This window comes from Haliotis rubra, unplaced genomic scaffold (assembly GCF_003918875.1).
Source record: "Haliotis rubra isolate DU_JTF1 unplaced genomic scaffold, ASM391887v1 Scf223, whole genome shotgun sequence".
Classification (NCBI taxonomy): domain Eukaryota; kingdom Metazoa; phylum Mollusca; class Gastropoda; order Lepetellida; family Haliotidae; genus Haliotis; species Haliotis rubra.
This window is the reverse complement of record NW_025766259.1, coordinates 431,364-450,882: the sequence shown is the minus strand read 5'-3', so window position 1 is coordinate 450,882 and position 19,519 is coordinate 431,364. Positions and strand designations below refer to the sequence as shown.

General features: G+C 39.2%; 1 protein-coding gene across 2 annotated transcripts in view; it reads left to right on the top strand.

Annotated features, from left to right (window-relative positions):
- Positions 1 to 19,519, top strand: part of LOC124277554 (rho guanine nucleotide exchange factor 17-like) — a 119,403-nt gene that overhangs the window by 9,130 nt on the left and 90,754 nt on the right. For both annotated transcript variants that reach the window (XM_046713262.1, XM_046713261.1), the window contains exon 2: positions 3,110 to 5,454. In XM_046713262.1, coding sequence (XP_046569218.1) covers positions 3,436 to 5,454 — 2,019 coding nt within the window. In that variant the 5' untranslated portion in view covers positions 3,110 to 3,435. The remainder of the gene's footprint in view (positions 1 to 3,109; positions 5,455 to 19,519) is intronic.

The following is a 19,519-nucleotide window of genomic DNA, read 5'->3' as shown; positions in this document are numbered from 1 at the left end:
TGTAAGGTGTGCATGGATCTGTCTGACCTTGAATCCTTATCAGTGAAAAACAGTTGATAAGATTGACTGAAAGACTTTGTATGTTCAGTGTTCAAGTACCATGTGCTACTTTTCATGCAGAAATTGAGATATAATTTTTCTGTCTGTGGTGTTGTGTGGGTTGACGTCTATGCAACCTTGCGTTACATCCACCATAACATGAACAAATCTTTTATTTTTGAACACAGGTGAGTTGACTTGTTCAGTGAATTGTTCAAAGCTTTGTTGCTCACATAATTCTAATCCCATTTTAAACATGGCTGCCATGAAAGCCATATTGAAAATGTCTTTTTGATCCATTACCAAGATTATTCAGACATTTAGGCACACATAAGTGTGTAACTTGATCATCCCAAAATGCAGAATGTGTCCTGAGGAATGCCTTTGGTGGAGTTTGATTGCCTTTCTCTGGTGAGACCAATGATATTGACAACGCTTCCCATTGTATGATGTGACAGGGTAAATAAGTGCAACCAATATTTCTGTGCTAACATGGTTGCCCTTATTGTCTTGAATTTGCTTTAAGCATTTGAGCAAGCCATCTCTTTGTCTGTGACATTGCTGTCTTTCAATTAATGGTCCATCCTCTTTTGTCACATTACTCATGAAGTTGTTTGTTGATGTTGATGACGGTCGTAAAGATAACTATTTTTTACACATATACTGTCCCAAAGAATTTGATATTGAAGAATTCCAGACTCTTCAATATTACTGTTATATATCTGTTATTAGTCATGGCATCTCTCTATCCACCCAATCTCTTTCTTTCTCTAAACGGGGCCGTGGGGTAGCTTAATGGTTAAAGCATTGGCTCGTCACGCCGAAGACCCGGGTTCGAATGCCCACATGGGTACAATGTGTGAAGCCATTTCTGGTGTCCCCCGCCGTGATGTTGCTGGAATATTGCTAAAAGCGGCGTAAAACCAAACTCAGTCAGTCAGTCTTTCTCTAAACCTGTGAAGATTTGGGTAGAACTGATCTACAGCAACCCGTGCTTGTGAGGCTAACTAAGACTAAGTGTTTGGCGAGTAACGAGATTAGGTGGCAAGCCTTGCTGACTTGGTTGGCAACGTATCCTCATTGCGTAGTTTGATGCCCATGGTGTTGATCACTGGAATGGCTGGTCCAGACTGGATGATTTACAGACTGTCGCCATGTAGCTGTAATATGGCTGAGAGTGGTGTTAAACAAGAAACAAAGCATATCCTCTCCCTTTCTTCTCTCCCCCTTCCCCTCCTCTGTCTCTGGTAAGGCAGCTGTCATGTATTGTTTTTATTGGTTTTATTTCTCATCTTTGGACATTGAGTCCATTGTTGATGTGGCAATAACTTGGGAGTTTAGTCAGTCTAGTGTATTTCAATCTTCTCGTTCACTTTATTCCTTACGGTATGGCCTAGTTTTTGTGTACCTGATTGTCTTTACCAACTGACGGATTTACTAAAATATAACATGAATGAGTGTCTAGTTGAAATTGTAATGTCACATCGTCAATATTTTGATCATATGGTGACAAAAAATAATTATTGAAGTGTCCATGTTCAACATGAATAAACCCTCCAGGCAAGTCGTTTTAGACAGATTTTAGGACATATTTAAGGATAGTTCTACATGTTTTAGAATATACAATCTTCATGTTTCCTTATCATGTTAAGGAGTGTCAAGACAGCTTAAAAGATAAGATAGCCGATATATGTTTGAAAACATAAGATGAAAATAGGTCATGTCAATTATTTGTTTTCTGTAGCAGAGTTATCTGCCCTTGAAAGATAACCTAAGTGAAAAATAAACAGAGTTGTTTGTCCAGACACTTGAATATGAAGTTCACATTGTATCTTTGTTAGCTCAAGTTGTCAGTGATATAATATTTTGTACCGAGGCGCTGTATTTAAGCTTTTAACTTAAATGTATATTTCTTCAAACATTTCTCTTTAAATGGCTGAGAAAAATGTCATTTTAAAATATCTTTCGCTAATCGCAAACCTATTATTGTTGGAGTGTATCACACCTTAATGACCCTGACCTTCTCATGTAGTACAACAGGTGACAGATTTCACTTTCAGCCATTTTAACTTTGTTGTTTAAAGATTTAACATTAATTGGCAAAAAATAATTACCTTCACTGTCCTAGTTGATACTGGGGAACAACCATTTGATTTTCATGGGAGTGGGCAGGGAAATTGAGATCAGCATGTTTAGAAGCCCTGTTATTTATATGTGTGGTTTTTATAATCAACATTTCTGAAACATATTCTTTTATTACTTAGATCAAATATTGTCTTGTTAATTTTTTCTTACAATAAGAGGCATCATCAAATCATGATTTTCAAGGATTTGAACAAGGTTTCCAGAGCCAAAACACAATTGGAAGAGTGTGTTTGTTCAATTTTTGGAGAACTTTCCCCACTACCTTTATTTTAAGAAATTTGTGGGAATTTATTATTTTACCCAATGCTTCCAGGGATGGAAATAACTTTAAAATTGCAAGTGTACTCCGGTACAGTGGCACATGTAAAATCACTTGCCCTGATAAATTTTCCACTATACCAGCCGTTTTCTTGTTGATTTTTTAAATAAACAACATAATTAACATTGGAAAGTCAACTGGACACCGGTATAGTGTGATATACAAATTTGTTTGCCCGACAGAAAAAAACACTGGACTCGGACGTCGGGCAATGGGTTATTTCCACCCCTGGCTTCATATTTTATTGGTACTGTTGGCGGTGAAATGCTAGTCACCTCTGCCAGTATTAGTTAATACATAACATACCTTCGCAATTTCTTGGTTTTGGAATTGTTGCTGACAATTGCTTCAGAAATGGAGCATGATTTCGGCCTATGATAAGATCTAGATAAGTCCCTGATTATATTTGAGGATAAGATGTAAACAAATTTTAGAAGTACAATTTTCTGACAAACAGTCTGTCATGATTGTCTATGATAATAAAGGTCTGCATTTTGTACTTTTATTCATCCAGAAGTTTGATTGAATGGGTAGGTGATTAATTATTTGATTAATTATTACTGTATTATTATGTGATCATTCATTTGCAGTTTCTGCTTGTTTCAGATCATGAGAGAGAAGAATGGTTTCAAGTGTTGGCAACTCGTGGAATGTTCCTGCTAAGATGACAAACAAGTCAGAACTGTGGTGGAAACATTTCTATCCATTCCTGTGGAACACTATACCAAAATGTGAAAGGACACAGTTTGCTTAAGTTCGTTTCTGATAATCTATTGGATCCTGTCCCTCTCAAACCAGTTTTCTGAACCCTTTCTTCGGTCAAAATTCTGATTTTTCGTTCTGTTGATCTCTCTACCATGGTATCTGTATTCCCTGGTTGTAGACACAATACTTTCTTGCGGCTTTCCCATGACTTATAAAATCGACATACGATGGACGAAAAAATTGAGGAGGAACAGCCCAAATTATCTATACCAAAGTCAAGTTCGTTTTCACCGAAAATCACGCGACCAAAGCTGCCATCGTTTACCGGCAGCCGGTCCACAAGTCCAAGGTCAAAGACTGACCCTGGCCGAGGTGATATTAAGTCGATAATGGAAGATATCATGAACCTCAACAAAGTCGATTTCCCGAAAACCTATGGTCGAATGCATGGATTGAGGTCTCATGCATCCCCAGGAAAGTCCCAGTCAACAAACACATCTCCTTCTGCGTCACCTGTCGTGGGTTCTCCCATAGTGGATGAGCCGCGATCTGCCTTTTCAAGGAACCGAAGTCGCAGTTTGAAACAGCTTACAGACAAACTCAAAAGTGGTGGAAAGTATAGCACAGAACACAGAAGTGCTAACATTCCAGAGGCATCTGATGCACTCCCAGACAGAGCGAAACCAACAAGTCCCATGGAGTCAGAAGCCGATGCTTGTGGCTCCGAAGCTGATTTTTGTAATCAGACTGAATCAGACACAGCACAGGAAGGACCTCAGGAGGAATACCCAACAGATATGGCTTCAGATCCTACAGAGAGACAAGTTTTAGAGTCTGTTGCAATGGTACAGTCTCAGGATTCTGTTGACCTTGAGATGGAGGCCCTGACAGGAGAGAGCAGCACTGATGGGCCTGACGTGCTGGTGAGAGAAGATCTAGCAGAGAGTGCAGGCAGTGCAGATAGCCCAGACCTTATTGGTCTACGTGAGAGAACACCAGAAAGTGACGATCAGCGAGGAGATGATATCAAGACAAGTCGATCTTTTGTTCGACTGAATATTGAAAAATCTGGAGATGATGAAGGTGTTGGTGAGGGGGAAGGCTCCAGCCCTCAAGTTAGTACTTTCACTTATCATCCAATTGGTCGTAACTCCCCTTTCCTGAAGTTAGCTGCCACTGCTCCATGTCCTAAAAGACGGACTGGAATCACAACTTTGGCTACATTAGGTCGAGTCCAGCAAATGTATGGAAGAGAGGAAGCAGGGAGAAGTGACGACCAGTCTAACAAACGATCCCAGCGCCGTGAACCTAACCAGGGTGGTGCTGGTCAGAAAGTGTCTCCTGTTCGTTTTATCACACATCCCCCTCATAGGAAAGCTACATTCCGGGAAGAAGGTTCCGTGGATAGTAATGGTTTTGGAGCTTTAAAGTCCTCCTCGGGAGAGAGTGAGGATGACCAGAAACACAGTCAGCTGTCTCTAGCTGACAGTCAGCTCTGTGCCAGTGAGGCAGGGGATGATCCCACTTACCAAGATGTTATGGAAAGTGTTGTAGGAGAGAGTAACGATCCTGGTGATCGGAAAAATGGTAAATCTCTAAAACAGAAATCCAAAAGTGACCCTAGTGGCAGTAAGACTAGGGAGATGTCTGACTTTCCCCAAGTCATGGACTCCAACCAGTCTCAGAGTGCTCCTATCTTGTCCAAGGAGGACCGAGAAGGAAGTCTTGATGACGACTTCCGGATATCTGAGGAAGGGACGAAACCCAAGTCCCGCTCAGAGAACATTCTCTCCTCAGGAAGCAACATTGAGGAGAGTATAGTGGAGCAGTCGACGGATGATGATGAGGAAACAACTGATGATGCAAACAATTTACTTAGTCCCGACTCCCGCAAACATGCGACAGTGTTCTCTTCAGCTCCCTCCACTCCTCATCGCCACTCTCCAGTTCCTTCTCTGGAGTGTACAGACCATCTCCTCAGTGTCCCTGCCCCCAAGAAACCCATTCTACGAAGTGCAAGCTCAGCCAGTGTGTTACAAAGGAAAGGCCATGGTTCCAAGGATAAGGACAAAGATAAGGATGTGATACGGAAGTACAGTATAACAACAGATGAGAAGCCAGCCTCCTTGGTTCCTGACTTCGCACCTATAGGAGATAACAGTGGATTAGCTATAAGTATGCCCTCAGTGTGGAAGGATAGGCTTCCCAGCTCAGAGTCCCCAGACAGAGAACCTTCATTCATAAAGGTAAGGTCCCCATAATGTTCTCTTGCGACAAGTACCCATGAAGGTCCGGGTTAGAATTGATCTTCAGTAACCCATGCTTCTCGTATGAGGCGACTAACGGGATCGGGTGGTCAGGCTTGCTGACTGGGTCGACACATGTCATTGTATCCCAGTTGCGTAGATCGATGCTCATGCTGTTGATCCCTGGATTGTCTGGTCCAGACTCAATTATTTACAGACCGCCGCCATATAGCTGGAATATTGCTGAGTGCGGCATAAAACTAAGCTCACTCACTCACTCTTGCGACAAGACTTTGGTAAAGTGTATTATTGCATCAATATATTTAAAAAATATGGCTCCAATTCCTTGAGTAGGATTTTTTTCAAGTTATGAATAAAGTTCATTGTGATTATTTTGATAATTTTTGCCTGCCCATAACAGTATTTTTATGATGAATTCAATGACGAATTTGACTGTTTTTCATTTTACCAGAATCTTGTTTTTCTTCGTGTTGTTTGTGTGTGTTTTTATCCTGAGTTCAGCATGTTCAGCAATATTCCAGCTGTGTGACAGTAATGTGTACTTATTCAAGACTGAATGAAAGAAACCATTGATTGATGTCATGAGCCACACAAACAGGTTACAATGGCATGCAATCAGCCAAGAACCAGGAGTGTATTCAGTCGCTACAACAAGTGAGTGAGTGAGTTTAGTTTTACGCTGCTTTTAGCAATATTCCAGCATTATCACCGCTGGGGACACCAAAAAGGGGCTTCACACATTGTACCCATGTGGGGAATCGAACCCGGATCTCATGAGCGAAAGCTTTAACCACTAGGCTACAACAAGCATAGATAAATATAGACTTCTGGTTAGAAAGAAAAAGGAAAGCCCATTTCTGACACTTTCTGCCCATAAGGTATCCAAAGAGCAGTTTAATCTCATTAAAATAAAATTCTTAGTTCTTGCTGCCACCAAACAAACTTTTTAGGACATCCTGTTACAGGCAATATCAGAATGATCTATCATCAGACCAATCAGAGCATTGCTTACTTGGACGGCAAAGTAACAGTCAAATAAGTTTTCTTAGCGTTTTACCTCAAACTGGTTATAGGGTTACAATGTGTGAAGCCCATTTCTGGTGTTCCCCACCATGATATTGCTGGAATATTGCTAAAAGCGGCGTAAAACAATACTCATTCACTCACTTTAATACACATAACTTACAATTTATGAAATAAACCTCCTTTACCTTTCTCACCATGAAGAATCAGATCAGAACTGTTCTTCAACAAGCCATACATGCCCAAGGAGGTAACCAGCAGGAAAGGGTGGTCATCCAATGTGTATGTAAATCAATGCTCATGATATTAGTCACTGGTCCAGATTCGATTAGTTACTGACTGTCATCCTATAGTTGGAATATTGCTGAGTGCACCTTTAAACAACAAACAAAAACATAAACTATCTGCTATGTTCCTTCTTTGTGTATAATCCTGCTCTTAAAGGTAGCCATCAAACACTCATGCCGAAAAATGACATGTTCCCAAGATGAGCCTAACACAACTGTGTCAGCAACTAGTTTTGTAAACTACACATATAACTGTAAATTTTAACTCTGACATCTAGTTCAGGAGGGAGGTGTGGTAGCCTAATGGGTTAAAGCCTTGGTTCGTCACGTCGAAGACCTGGGTTTGATTCTCTACATGGGTACAATGTGTGAAGCCCATTTCTGGGATCCCTGCCGTGATATTTGCTGGAATATTGCTAAAAGCGGTATAAATCCATACTCACTCACTCACTCCAGTTCAATAAAGAATTCTGTAGTGATGTATTAACTCTTTCAACACCAGTCAACCAGAGGCATTTACTGCCATGACACCGAGTTCCCAGAGACTCTGAGGTCATAGATGAAGCCTATGTTTATGAAGGAAATTATAAGCTTGTAAAACGTTATTGCTACTACATCCCATACACCATTTAAAAGATCTAATCTTACTGTTGATAAATATGAAGTTTATTTTTATAATATTATTCAAATAATACAACTACAACTTAAATAAAATGAATTTTTAATGAACACGCAAGCTTACATTTATAACGTCCAGATAAACCACGAAAGAAGCAAAAACTATGGCGATTTTTTTCCATTTGTGACATGTCATAACATGCCCGTGCCTTTTTCTTTTCTATTTTCATTTTTACGTATTCAGAAAACTATTATAAAAAATATTTCTTAAATAATATGTATGGTCGCCTATTTCCCGATATCTGTGGCTTTCCGCTCGGTAACATGACATAACAACGGAAAATACCTCCGTTTTCGAAGCGTCGTATGAATAACATGGGAGGCGAATCGTCTGATGTCGGGTATCGTTCGAAAGCTCTGAACATCAACAATATCACTGAACCCTTGCCAAGAGTATTTTCACAGTTGTAAGAAGCGATTTTATTGGATAAAAATTGGTTTCTAATGACGCTTTTTCGCTACAGTCTGCTATAAGGGTCGTGATTGGTCAAAATCAGACACGTGACCTAAGGCAGCCAATCATATTACGGCAATGGATGACGTCCTCGTAAACGAAAACTTTTAGATTTAGACGAAAGTTTTGGGGAAAATAATGCTATTTTGAACATATTAAGCAAGAAATCGCTACCTATACGTAAATTATGGAACTTATTGGACGTATCGTGGTAGGTTATGACCTGTGACAAAAATGCTTCATGTATATATTTTCGCATTAAACATCGTGTCCGAGCGTGAAGATTGAGGCGGCGGCGAGAGCCGGGATGTCACTTGTCAGTGACTTGACTTACATTACATGATCGCACAAAAAGATGGAAATAATAATTTTATATGTACGTTTGACAACTTTTATGAATGTTGTTGTTGATTTTATTCATTAGTTTATTCAATTTATTTAATGAATTCCTCGAAACATCGTTACTTTGCTCTTTGACAATGTTATTGTGGACCCGCTGCCGAAGCATGTGTCCGAGAATCGTTGTTTTCAAGAACATTGCGAAAAATAGTTTATAATTTTAATTCTGCTGATAATATATGATAAATTTAAATTTAATAAGTGTTTTCAGACATTGTGAAATGTGATAGATTTAATATATGAATCATAAGTCAGGTAGGTTCCTAAAATTATGTCTGATTTTGACGTGACTACTGCCTGGCCGCATAAGCGGCCTCCGGTGTCTGGGGACTCATAACGTTGTGGCCGCTTAAGCGGCCTGCGGTGTTGAAAGGGTTAAGGTCATGTGTTTCTTTTGGTCTTCCAACCTTTGAGTATCGCTTGATGGCTACCTTTAACATGTTTAGACATGTCACATTTCAAGCATCTTTTTCTTTTCAGGCTGTTTTTCAGTGTAAGAACTGTTCCTGTGTCACAGCTCATGGGCTGTGTGATATGTACTAATTATCCCTCTTGTCTAAAAGGTAAAGATGGGGTTATGTCACATATATTATCCATGACCTGCTGAGCTTAAGCTCAAGATCATAAATATTGCTTATGTTATCCATTGTCTGAGGAACCTTGGTCCACAGGCTGAGCTTATAAGCTCACGTAACCTTTTGACATATCAGTGTCTTTGCTGATACTTGGCAGCGGGACAACTTGCATAAAGCTTTTAGGAGATTAATACCGAAATTGTTGCCTAAAAGCCATAATTTAATGTTAAGTGGATATTCTTTTTTATGCCCAGGTATTGTTCATTCTTTCTAGATAAACTGACTTGTTTGCGATGGAAATGTATTTCAATAGAAATGGAATTTTCCTATTTCTTAAGGTGTGCTTTTGCACTAAGTAGTGTTACCATGGGAAAGAGAGATGCTGTGTGGCCAGGTGGTACATGTGTTTGCTACTGGCACTGAAGGTCCTGGTTTGAATCACAACATAGGCACCATGTGTGAGGCCATTCCTTTTGTCCCACTTAATATTGGTGGAATATTGTTGAAAGTCATGCAAACATAATTCACTCACTCATAACCCAAAGAAATGCAATTAGACCTCTTAGTACAACTTCAGTAAAGAGGAGGCTTGAATTCGAATGTTTGTTAATAATATGCTTTTCCACATGTGCATTGGAACCCAGTATCCATGGTAACGATGGATAAATGTATTTTCATTAGATATTTTATTGGGAAAGATATGTTTTTTGTACTTTAGAAAGGAGTTTCATGATCTTGAGGCATCATGCTTCTGAAAGATCTTTTATACTGGCATTGAACATGCTGCTGTTATCGTAATTATATCCATAACATCATCAGTATCAGCTTTGAAAAAGAACTAAACCTGAAATAGATGCTATTAGACAATTAGTTCCGTTTGATGTTCATAGATTTGCTATATTTGTAGTGAGAGCTTTTAGACAGACACTGACGGTATTCACTCATGTCGTATCAGTGTAACGGGTAGGCGATTCTTCCATCTCATGGCTAATGGTATTTAATTACCAGCTTGTTTACCAGTCCATTTTTGAAGTTTCATCATGGCAAAGTAATGCGGTGATTTCTTCCTTGATCCAGCAACTATCCACAGGAATTCACTAGGTTAGGGCTTATTTATAGACAGGAGCAATTTTCTGAGGTATTAGTCACTGTGGAGGGAGTTTCCAGGAGGAATAGCGGTGGAGAAGACTTGTGGCTGCGTTGCCAAGGGCTGCTATTTGTGTCAGGTTGTGCACTGTGATGACTTGTCCAGCAGTGTCGGAGTACTACTTGTTGTCAACAGTTGTGGAGATATCCACATGAATAGATTTACATAGTATTGAATCATAGTATCAGTCATAAGACAGTCAGCCATACTGGAATTGATAGGCCTTCTTGTCAGAGATATTGTTGTAATAACTTGTATTGATATTGCTATTTATCATTGGTTTAAAGGTTTATATAGGACAGTTGTCTTCCTGGTCCACAGTGAATCACATATTTTGGTATTGTTGGTGAAAACTGTTGGATGTTCTTAAAAGAACATGCAAAACATATTTACTAGAATGTGTAGATGTCAACTTTGACATACAAAACATTTATAGTATGTGGAAATAACATTTATATAATGTGCAGGCAACAGCAACTTTGACATACAAAACATTTGTAATAGAATGCATAAACAACGACTTTGACATATGAAATATATGTACTGGAATGCATAGACAACGACTTTGACATACAAAACATGTACTAGGATGGGTAGACAGCACCCATCGATGACATATAAAATATTCACTGGGACATAAAAACATTCACAATGATACGCACAACCTCCACTAGTACCTAGCACATTTTCTTAGAATAATGACATCCACAAAATGTGAAGAACACACGTTCGCTTTGATGTTCTATATATTCACAAGAGTACAAGGATGTAGACATGCTGAAAATTGAAGCACATAGCTGCTAATCGGAGTCTGCTTGTATCCAAAATACACTCAGGGTTATTTTTTAGTGTGGTGCCAGATTGTTTGTTGCCCAGCTTTAAGTGAATGACGTCTCTGTCTTTATCGCTAAATAATAGAGAATCTGTGGTATTCACCTTATTCTGTTTTGAATCTGCACAGGTTGACTATACAAATATAATTACAAGAATTTCTTATATACACCATGTATGCGATAAGTCATACATCACCTAGCGTGTAAACAGTGTCCCTAACAACTGATTATCTCTTTAAGAAGCAGCAGCAGCATCTGGTGGAGAGACAGATAACTATATAAATACTGATGTCAATGAACTCATAACTAATGCTGTGCCATAACAAAACCTGCAAAAAACTAGCTAGAACAAATCCGAGTTGTCTGTTAGCTCAGGGAGGTGAAGCTTAGGGCTATCAAAAACATGGGATGTTTCTTGTCTTCCACATGGAACAGCAGCATTGTTGAGAATTTTGCCCGAAACTTATACAGTGTTGCATGCACATGACTCCCCCATGTAGCCTGTGTCATTGTTACACAAGTGAATTATCTGTAGATGCAGGACCCATATATACTGCTCACAAAAAGTTATGGATACCTTCCTGTTATACTGCAGTTAATCTGTCTTGCCAGGGTCAGTTGGTCCTTAACATTTCAGTTTGTAGTGTAAGTATGTAGGCATGCAAATTGGAGTGTACGCTCTGTATCATCATTGTTTAAAACTCCCAAAATTCCAAGCTAGACAGCCGGACTGGTAACTTTAAAAAATTACCAGTCCGGATACAAACTTGCCTGTCCGGTTTTCAACAATAAAAAACAAACAAAATCAGGTTAGTCAGGCTACTGATTGTAGGCATCGGAATGAACTACATAGCACTAACAGGCAATGCACCGAGTTTAGGTAAACTGAAAGTACACGTGTTGTGATTGGTTATCGGAACATGAACTGTCCAATCGTAAGTAGTTTCACATAATCATCATAATACCGTAAACACCTCAAACTGACGACAAGAGAACCTGTCTGATATGAAATATTTACTGTAAGGGGTAAAAATATCTACCAGACCACCGGACAGGCTTCTTTTGAAATTTGACCGTCCGAGATGAAAATAGACCGTTCCGGACGGTCGGGCAGGTCGGAATTTTAAACGCTGGTATCATACAAGTAGACTTGTGGTTTGACTGGAATTACATTGAAGTTTGAAACTAGTAGTAGAATAGTAGTGGAATACATTTGGTATAATTTAGTTTTTCATGTTGGTGACTCATGGTATAATTTGATTATACATGTTGGTGACTCATGGTATAAGTGGATTATACATGTTGGTGACTCATGGTATAAGAAGATTATACATGTTGGTGACTCATGGTATAAGTGGATTATACATGATGGTGACTCATGGTATAAGTAGATTATGCATGTTGGTGACTCATGGTATAAGTTGATTATACATGTTGGTGACTCATGGTATAAGTAGATTATACATGTTGGTGACTCATGGTATAAGTGGATTATACATGATGGTGACTCATGGTATAAGTAGATTATACATGTTGGTGACTCATGGTATAAGTGGATTATACATGATGGTGACTCATGGTATAAGTAGATTATACATGATGGTGACTCATTTTATAAGTAGATTATATATGTTGTAGATTATACATGTTGGTGACTCATGGTATAAGTAGATTATACATGTTGGTGACTCATGGTATAAGTGGATTATACATGCTGGTGACTCATGGTATAAATAGATTATACATGTTGGTGACTCATGGTATAAGTAGATTATACATGTTGGTGACTCATGGTATAAGTAGATTATACATGTTGGTGACTCATGGTATAAGTGGATTATACATGCTGGTGACTCATGGTATAAGTAGATTATACATGTTGGTGACTCATGGTATAAGTGGATTATACATGATGGTGACTCATGGTATAAGTAGATTATACATGATGGTGACTCATGGTATAAGTAGATTATACATGCTGGTGACTCATGGTATAAGTAGATTATACATGCTGGTGACTCATGGTATAAGTAGATTATACATGATGGTGACTCATGGTATAAGTGGATTATACATGTTGGTGACTCATGGTATAAGTATTATACATGATTATACATGTTGGTGACTCATTATAAGTGGATTATACATGTGGTGACTTACATAAGTAGATTATACATGTTGGTGACTCATGGTATAAGTAGATTATACATGTTGGTGACTCATGGTATAAGTAGATTATACATGTTGGTGACTCATGGTATAAGTAGATTATACATGTTGGTGACTCATTGTATAAGTAGATTATACATGATGGTGACTCATGGTATAAGTAGATTATACATGTTGGTGACTCATGGTATAAGTAGATTATACATGTTGGTGACCCACGGTATAAGTGGATTATGCATGTTGGTGACTCATGGTATAAGTGGATTATACATGCTGGTGACGAATGGTATATGTAGATTATAATATGTTGGTGACTCATTGTATAAATGTAGGGGCGGAGGGGTAGCCTAGTAGTTAAAGTGTTTACTCATTGTATAAATGTAGGGCGGAGGGTGCTGAAGACCCGGTTCGATTCCCCACATGAGTACAATGTGTGAAGCCCATTTCTGGTGTCCCTTACCATGATATTGCTGGAATATTGCTAAATCCGGCATAAGACTAAACTCACTCACTCACTATAAATGGAATCAACTAATTAGGTTACATGTTTTAAGATTAATAAAAGATTATTTGGGTTGTGGAACTGTTTACCCATCATCTTCCAGATAGAAGTTGACTGTATTTTTCATGTTAATGTTCTCAGATATTTTGTATAGATGTTGTGGTACATGATGACTTTATAGGACTTGGGTAAAGAACAGAACAGTCTTAAGTCAATTTTGTCTGGATTTTTATGTTTGTGACCCACGTTTGCTTGTGTAATTATTACTACAAGGTAATGCCTAACTAACTTCAAACACACATCATGTTTTGAAGTTCACATTACAGAGCACCACTAGACTTGTGATATGTGTACTTGAAGACTTTCTTCAGCTAGGTAATTAGTTTGTTGTCAGCTCTACATTGTTCAACATGATTTATTCCTAAATGGAGTGGTGTTATAAACAATATATTGCAGGGGTTTATTACAACTGTCAGCCCAGTGTTAGAGGTCAGCTGAAAAGTAGTTGACTGTACCTACTGACTGGTGTACAATTAATTCTGTGTTGGAAATACAGTCAAATCCCGATGAGTCGAATGCCGGTGTCTTGAATATTATGCATAACTCGAAGTACCTGTTGGTCCCGACCATTCCCTGTTATAGTTGTCATCATTTGATTTCCAGTTACACGAATTTGTCTCATAAATACACACGATGACTCGAGAAGGAAATTTGGTCCCATGAGATTCAAACAACAGCAATATTGTATACATAAGCCGAAGTCAGTCAATGAGAAGTTGATTGGTGTAGCAAACTGATCCAATTAACAAACCAGCTCGGCTCACACCTTTCCGCCATTGACGGGTGAGTTCAAAAGGCAGATTAGTGATTTTACGGAAATCACTGTCTGTGCTAATCAGACTGGAACTGATAAGGTGCCCCTATTAGTGATATGGAAATCATTAGATAAACAAATGCTTAGGCGGAGGAATTAGGACTGGATCATCTTTTTTTCTACCCTCATAGACATACCTATGTCTCGAATACATCGATAAGTCGAATTTATTACTTGGTCCCCAGCAATTCGACTCATCGGGATTTGACTGTAGTTCACAGCAATCATACCAGGCAGACTGATGGATCAGGGCCCGGTTTCACAAAGCTCTCGTAAGCCTAAGATCTCGTAACTTTTCTCATAGCATTCGTGCTCCCTATGTTACAGTATATGAAGGGTACGAATGCTACTACAAAACTTACGGGATCTTAGGCTTACGAAAGCTTTGTAAAACGGGGTCCTGGTGGCCTTGCTTGGTATCTGGGTTGATGGTGTGTCATTATACCCTCATGGCATAGATCGTTGTTCTCAATATCAGTATCGGGTTTGTCTGGTCCAAACTTGATTATGTACAGGCTGTTGTTATATTGCTTGATCATTGCTAAGTAAAGGACATTCATTGAGGTAAATAGAGATTATTAACCGAGTGTGTTTTCCGTATCATTAATATCATATATTAGGAATAAAAATTGTATTATGTGAGCCTTTGGCGATTTGGATATTACAAGTTTATCAGATTGCTTTATTGCACCGATAATACCCTCCATTAGATGATTAAATCCTATTCTCCTCTAATGGTTTGAAGTTTTTGGGCATGATGGGTCATTGCTTCCCTACAGATCTTTAATAATTAGCTTGAAAAGTTGTTAGTATATTTCTTCTAGTTCAAATCCAGCCTTCATGGTTTGAGAGAGGCGGTGGGGTAGTCTAGTGGTTTAAGTGTCCGTTCGTCACGCCGAAGACCCGGGTTCGATTTCCCACATGGACACAATGTGTGAACCCAATTTCTGGTGTCCCCCACCGTGATTTTTGCTGGAATATTGCTAAGAGCGGCGTAAAACTAAACTTGAAGTACATCTAACAATCTTTAGGTACATCTTACCCGCTTCAGTGGCTGTGACATTAGTGTGGTTTTGATGTCATAGTAACCAATGATGTCACAAGGTTTGCAGAGGAGTTAAATTTTATGCTGCTTTAAGCAATATTCCAGCAATATCACTGCAGGGCACACCAGAGGCGGGCTTCACACATTGTACCTATGTGCCGCTAGGCTACCACTGGCTTCACAGAGGCAGATCCATGGTTTCGAAAAAGGGTATGTGTGTACATAATACCGAAGTCACGAATGGAAGTGGTACAGTTCGAATGTACTACTAAAGGGCGAGGTACACATTCCCTGCACTGATCTCAGAGTCCTCCAGTGCTTTATGTATCCTAATGAAAGATGAGAAATATTGATGAAGATAATATAGGAACCCTGATGTCATCTGAGACAGCTGATGTACATGGATCAACTGATGCTTAACTAATCTCCTCATTACCACAAGGGTTCAGGCTATCATCAGGCTGTGTGTACCTCCTGAGGTAGTCAGACATCTTTGTCAACTCTAACTGAAATGTGGGGCGGTGGGGTGGCCTAGTGGTTTAAATTTCTGGTGTCCCCTGCTGTGATATTGCACAATGTTTCCTTGTAAAGCCATGCTCTCACTCACTCACTCACTCACTATTGTTGGATATTCTCACTGGAATATCACTCACTCCTCACTCACTCAACTCACTCACTCACTCAACCACTCACTCACTCACTCACTCACTCACTCACTCACTCCACTCACTCACTCACTCACTCTCACTCAAATGTACTCAATCTCTGACTGACTGACTGAGGTTGGTTTTACGCCGCTTTTAGCAATATTCCAGCAATATCACGGCAGGGGGCCCCAGGAATGGGCTTCACTCATTGTACCCAAGTGGGGATTCGAACCCGGGTCTTCGGCTTGACGAGCCAACGCTTTAACTACTAGACTACCCCACCGCCCCACTTCTCTCTGAATGGTTTCCTTGCATTCAGGAAGAACTCTTGTTTCTATAAGAATGACAACTTCTTTATTATTTTATCATATGACATTTTGGTATATAGATACTTATCCTGCTGTCAAGGAAGAAATGTCAATGAAGTGTCTTGCAGCTGTTGTTACTCTCAAACTTCTAAAATGCCAATAAACAGATCCTGTTTTTTGTGCTTGAGTGTATTTTCAGGGGTTTCAGATCAGTGCATTATCTAATAACTGGTTGGCACCCAAACTGTCCTTCAGATGTTTTTCATATTTGGTAACGGTATAGAAGAATTTCATGACAGAAGTTGATAATATCAGGAAAATGTCCATGCCTCACAAAGTCACTGCTGCTGTTCTGGCTGGGTGATACATATCCAGAACAAGGGAAATTAGGGAAACAAGTAGGGGTGACTATTGAGGGGGAAACAACTATTGCGATAACGAAAATCTATTGCGACCAACTATTGCAATACTATTGCAATGGGTTTTTTCTCCGTGAATTGTCTCTTTTGAGGTCATTTCCCAAATGAATGTATAGTTTATATGAAATAAAATAAAGCTTAAGTAGTTTCAGTCTAGTTTCTTTTAATAACTGACTAAAAACTTGAAACCCAGATCAAGTTTGTTTAAGAGGTAACAGGGGTGGATAACTCTAAATCAAAGTGAACGAATCTGGTACTTCCACTTCCTGCTGGTACATGTAGCAACGGAAGTCAATTACTAAACGATCGATAGTCATGCATACTATTGATACATCGATAGTTTTTCGTTTCTACCATCGATTAATTGCTATCGGAGACTCAACAATTGCAATCCATCGATTAGTTCGATGCATCGCTACAGCCCTAGAAACAAGGGAAATTAGAATATTTACTGTAATCCATGTTTCATAATTATGTTATTGGTTTGCATATTACTGTACATGATTGATGTAAATTCTAGATACAGGCATTGAAATTGTTTGACATGTCCATGCCAGAAGTTGACGAGTGTTGAAAGAATGTGTACCGCGAGGTCAAGGCAGAGTTATATGTTTATGCTGACACACAATGAAATACATGGTTATGTTTTTAGGTATGAAATGTAATTGGGTTTTACGTGTGTGTGTGTGTGAATGTGTGTGTGTGTGTGTGCATGCGTGTGTGTGTGTGTGTGTGTGTGTGCCCAGACTGTGCTGGTGTGCTGTGTGTGTGAATACCCCACTCAGTTATACTGACTGCTGTGTGTGCCGAAGCCAGTGGGACCGACAAATTACCATATTTTAACGTCTTTTTTGTATGTGTGTCGTTCCGTGCTGTGTCTTGTTTTAGTATGTGTGTGTGTTATTTTTTGTGTGTGTTCAAGTACATCTGAAAATGCATCAAATAAGATTTAAACCCAAAGAATGACATTGTTGTGTTTGATTGCTTCATTCCTAAACAAAATGGAGCCCTTGGTTTGATTTTTGTGCAAATTCTCCCCAAAATTACAAAAATATTAATATGTGTTTTTGAAGTGTCTCAGTATTTACATATAGTCACATATATTCATAATGAACGCATTAACAATAAACTGATGGATATTCAGTCCCAGACGCTTACTGTATATTTCAAATGAAATGCATTTAATGAACTACATTATTACAAATTAAAATATTGGATCCCTTTGTTTCAACTGTAGTTAACTGTGATTATGCAAAACATCCTCAGGCCAAACAAAAAAAATGTTGTTCCGATTACACCTCTTTAAAATTTAGGTAGGTAGGAATTCTTTTTTAGAAGTATAGTACGAACAAATAACACATTTATCAATGTGTAATTGTTTATTCAATCAAGCTTGCGGCCATCATGTCGACTTTCTCTATCAGAATGACCAATGTCCGTTGGTGCCAGGAAAAAAACTAGGGTCGGCACCAGAATTCAAGGGTCGGTCGGGTAATCGGAACCACAACATTTTTTTTTAGGCCTCAGTACAAAGTTGCCAATGCGGTCAGTATGGTCCATGACAACTTTTCGAGTCATGATCCAAAACTTGACCTTCAGTTGTATAACACTTAGGATAATCTCAGCCCTAAGATGGCTTGTGAATGGGGCTCCATAGCCCTTAAGTTAATGTAACAAGTTTTGTAACTATCAGCTCATTTGGATGGAGGTGCTGGGACGCCTTCAAGGTGTTGCATCAAGTCTAGTAGGTCACGTCTAGTCATAAAGATGGCAGTGAAGACTACCAGACTTGCCATATTGCTCTTTATTAAAGAAGGAGACTGTAATTGGGCAGTGGTACCATTATCCAGCATCTCCAATAATTCAAAGACACCCAGCACGAGATATCAAGCAGTCAAAGTGTACATCACTGTATTTCAGGTAAATCACTTCCATGCTTCAAATGCACAATTTGGCTCAATTTGAACCAAAATAGATATTTGGGTGGCAAATTAATATTGTTTATGGGGCCTGCAACAGTTTAGCTGTATCAGGCATTATACCCTCTTCCTCTGACCCAGCACATTGGGAAGTGATCAGAAAATTGTCTTTTTTTCCAGGTTTGGTTGGCTTCACCTTTGATTCCATTCTGCGTTTGATCGCAAAATTGGCTTGAATCTAATTTGTACCCTGTTGTACGTCAGTTCCCTTTGTCTGGTCACAAGGCTTGACTGTTGAGATAGCTGAGGGAGGAACGTGACATGCCATCAATAGCTCAGCATGTGTAATAAATCTAATTATCATCTCGGCCTGTCTAACTTCATGAAGTCTACAACTGACTCTGTATCATGTGCCAGCTTGTAGTTTGTCTAGGGTCATGGGGTGGCCCTGTGGGTGATGTGCTGGCTCATTATGCATTAGTGTAAGGTTTGATTCCATTTGACAGGTAATAGAATGACAGGTCTAGAACAGTGTGATGGCCTAATTGGTAACGAGCTGGATATAAGTGTAAGGTTTCATTCCATTTTACAGGTAATGGAATGACAGGTCTAGAACAGTGTGATGGCCCAATTGGTAAAAGACCATATATAAGCATAAGGTTTGAATGACTGGTAATAGACTGTCTCAGGCAGGGTCATGGCCATATTGGTAATGTGCTTGCGATCAGAATAAGGTTTGAATCCATTTGACAAGTAATAGGCTGT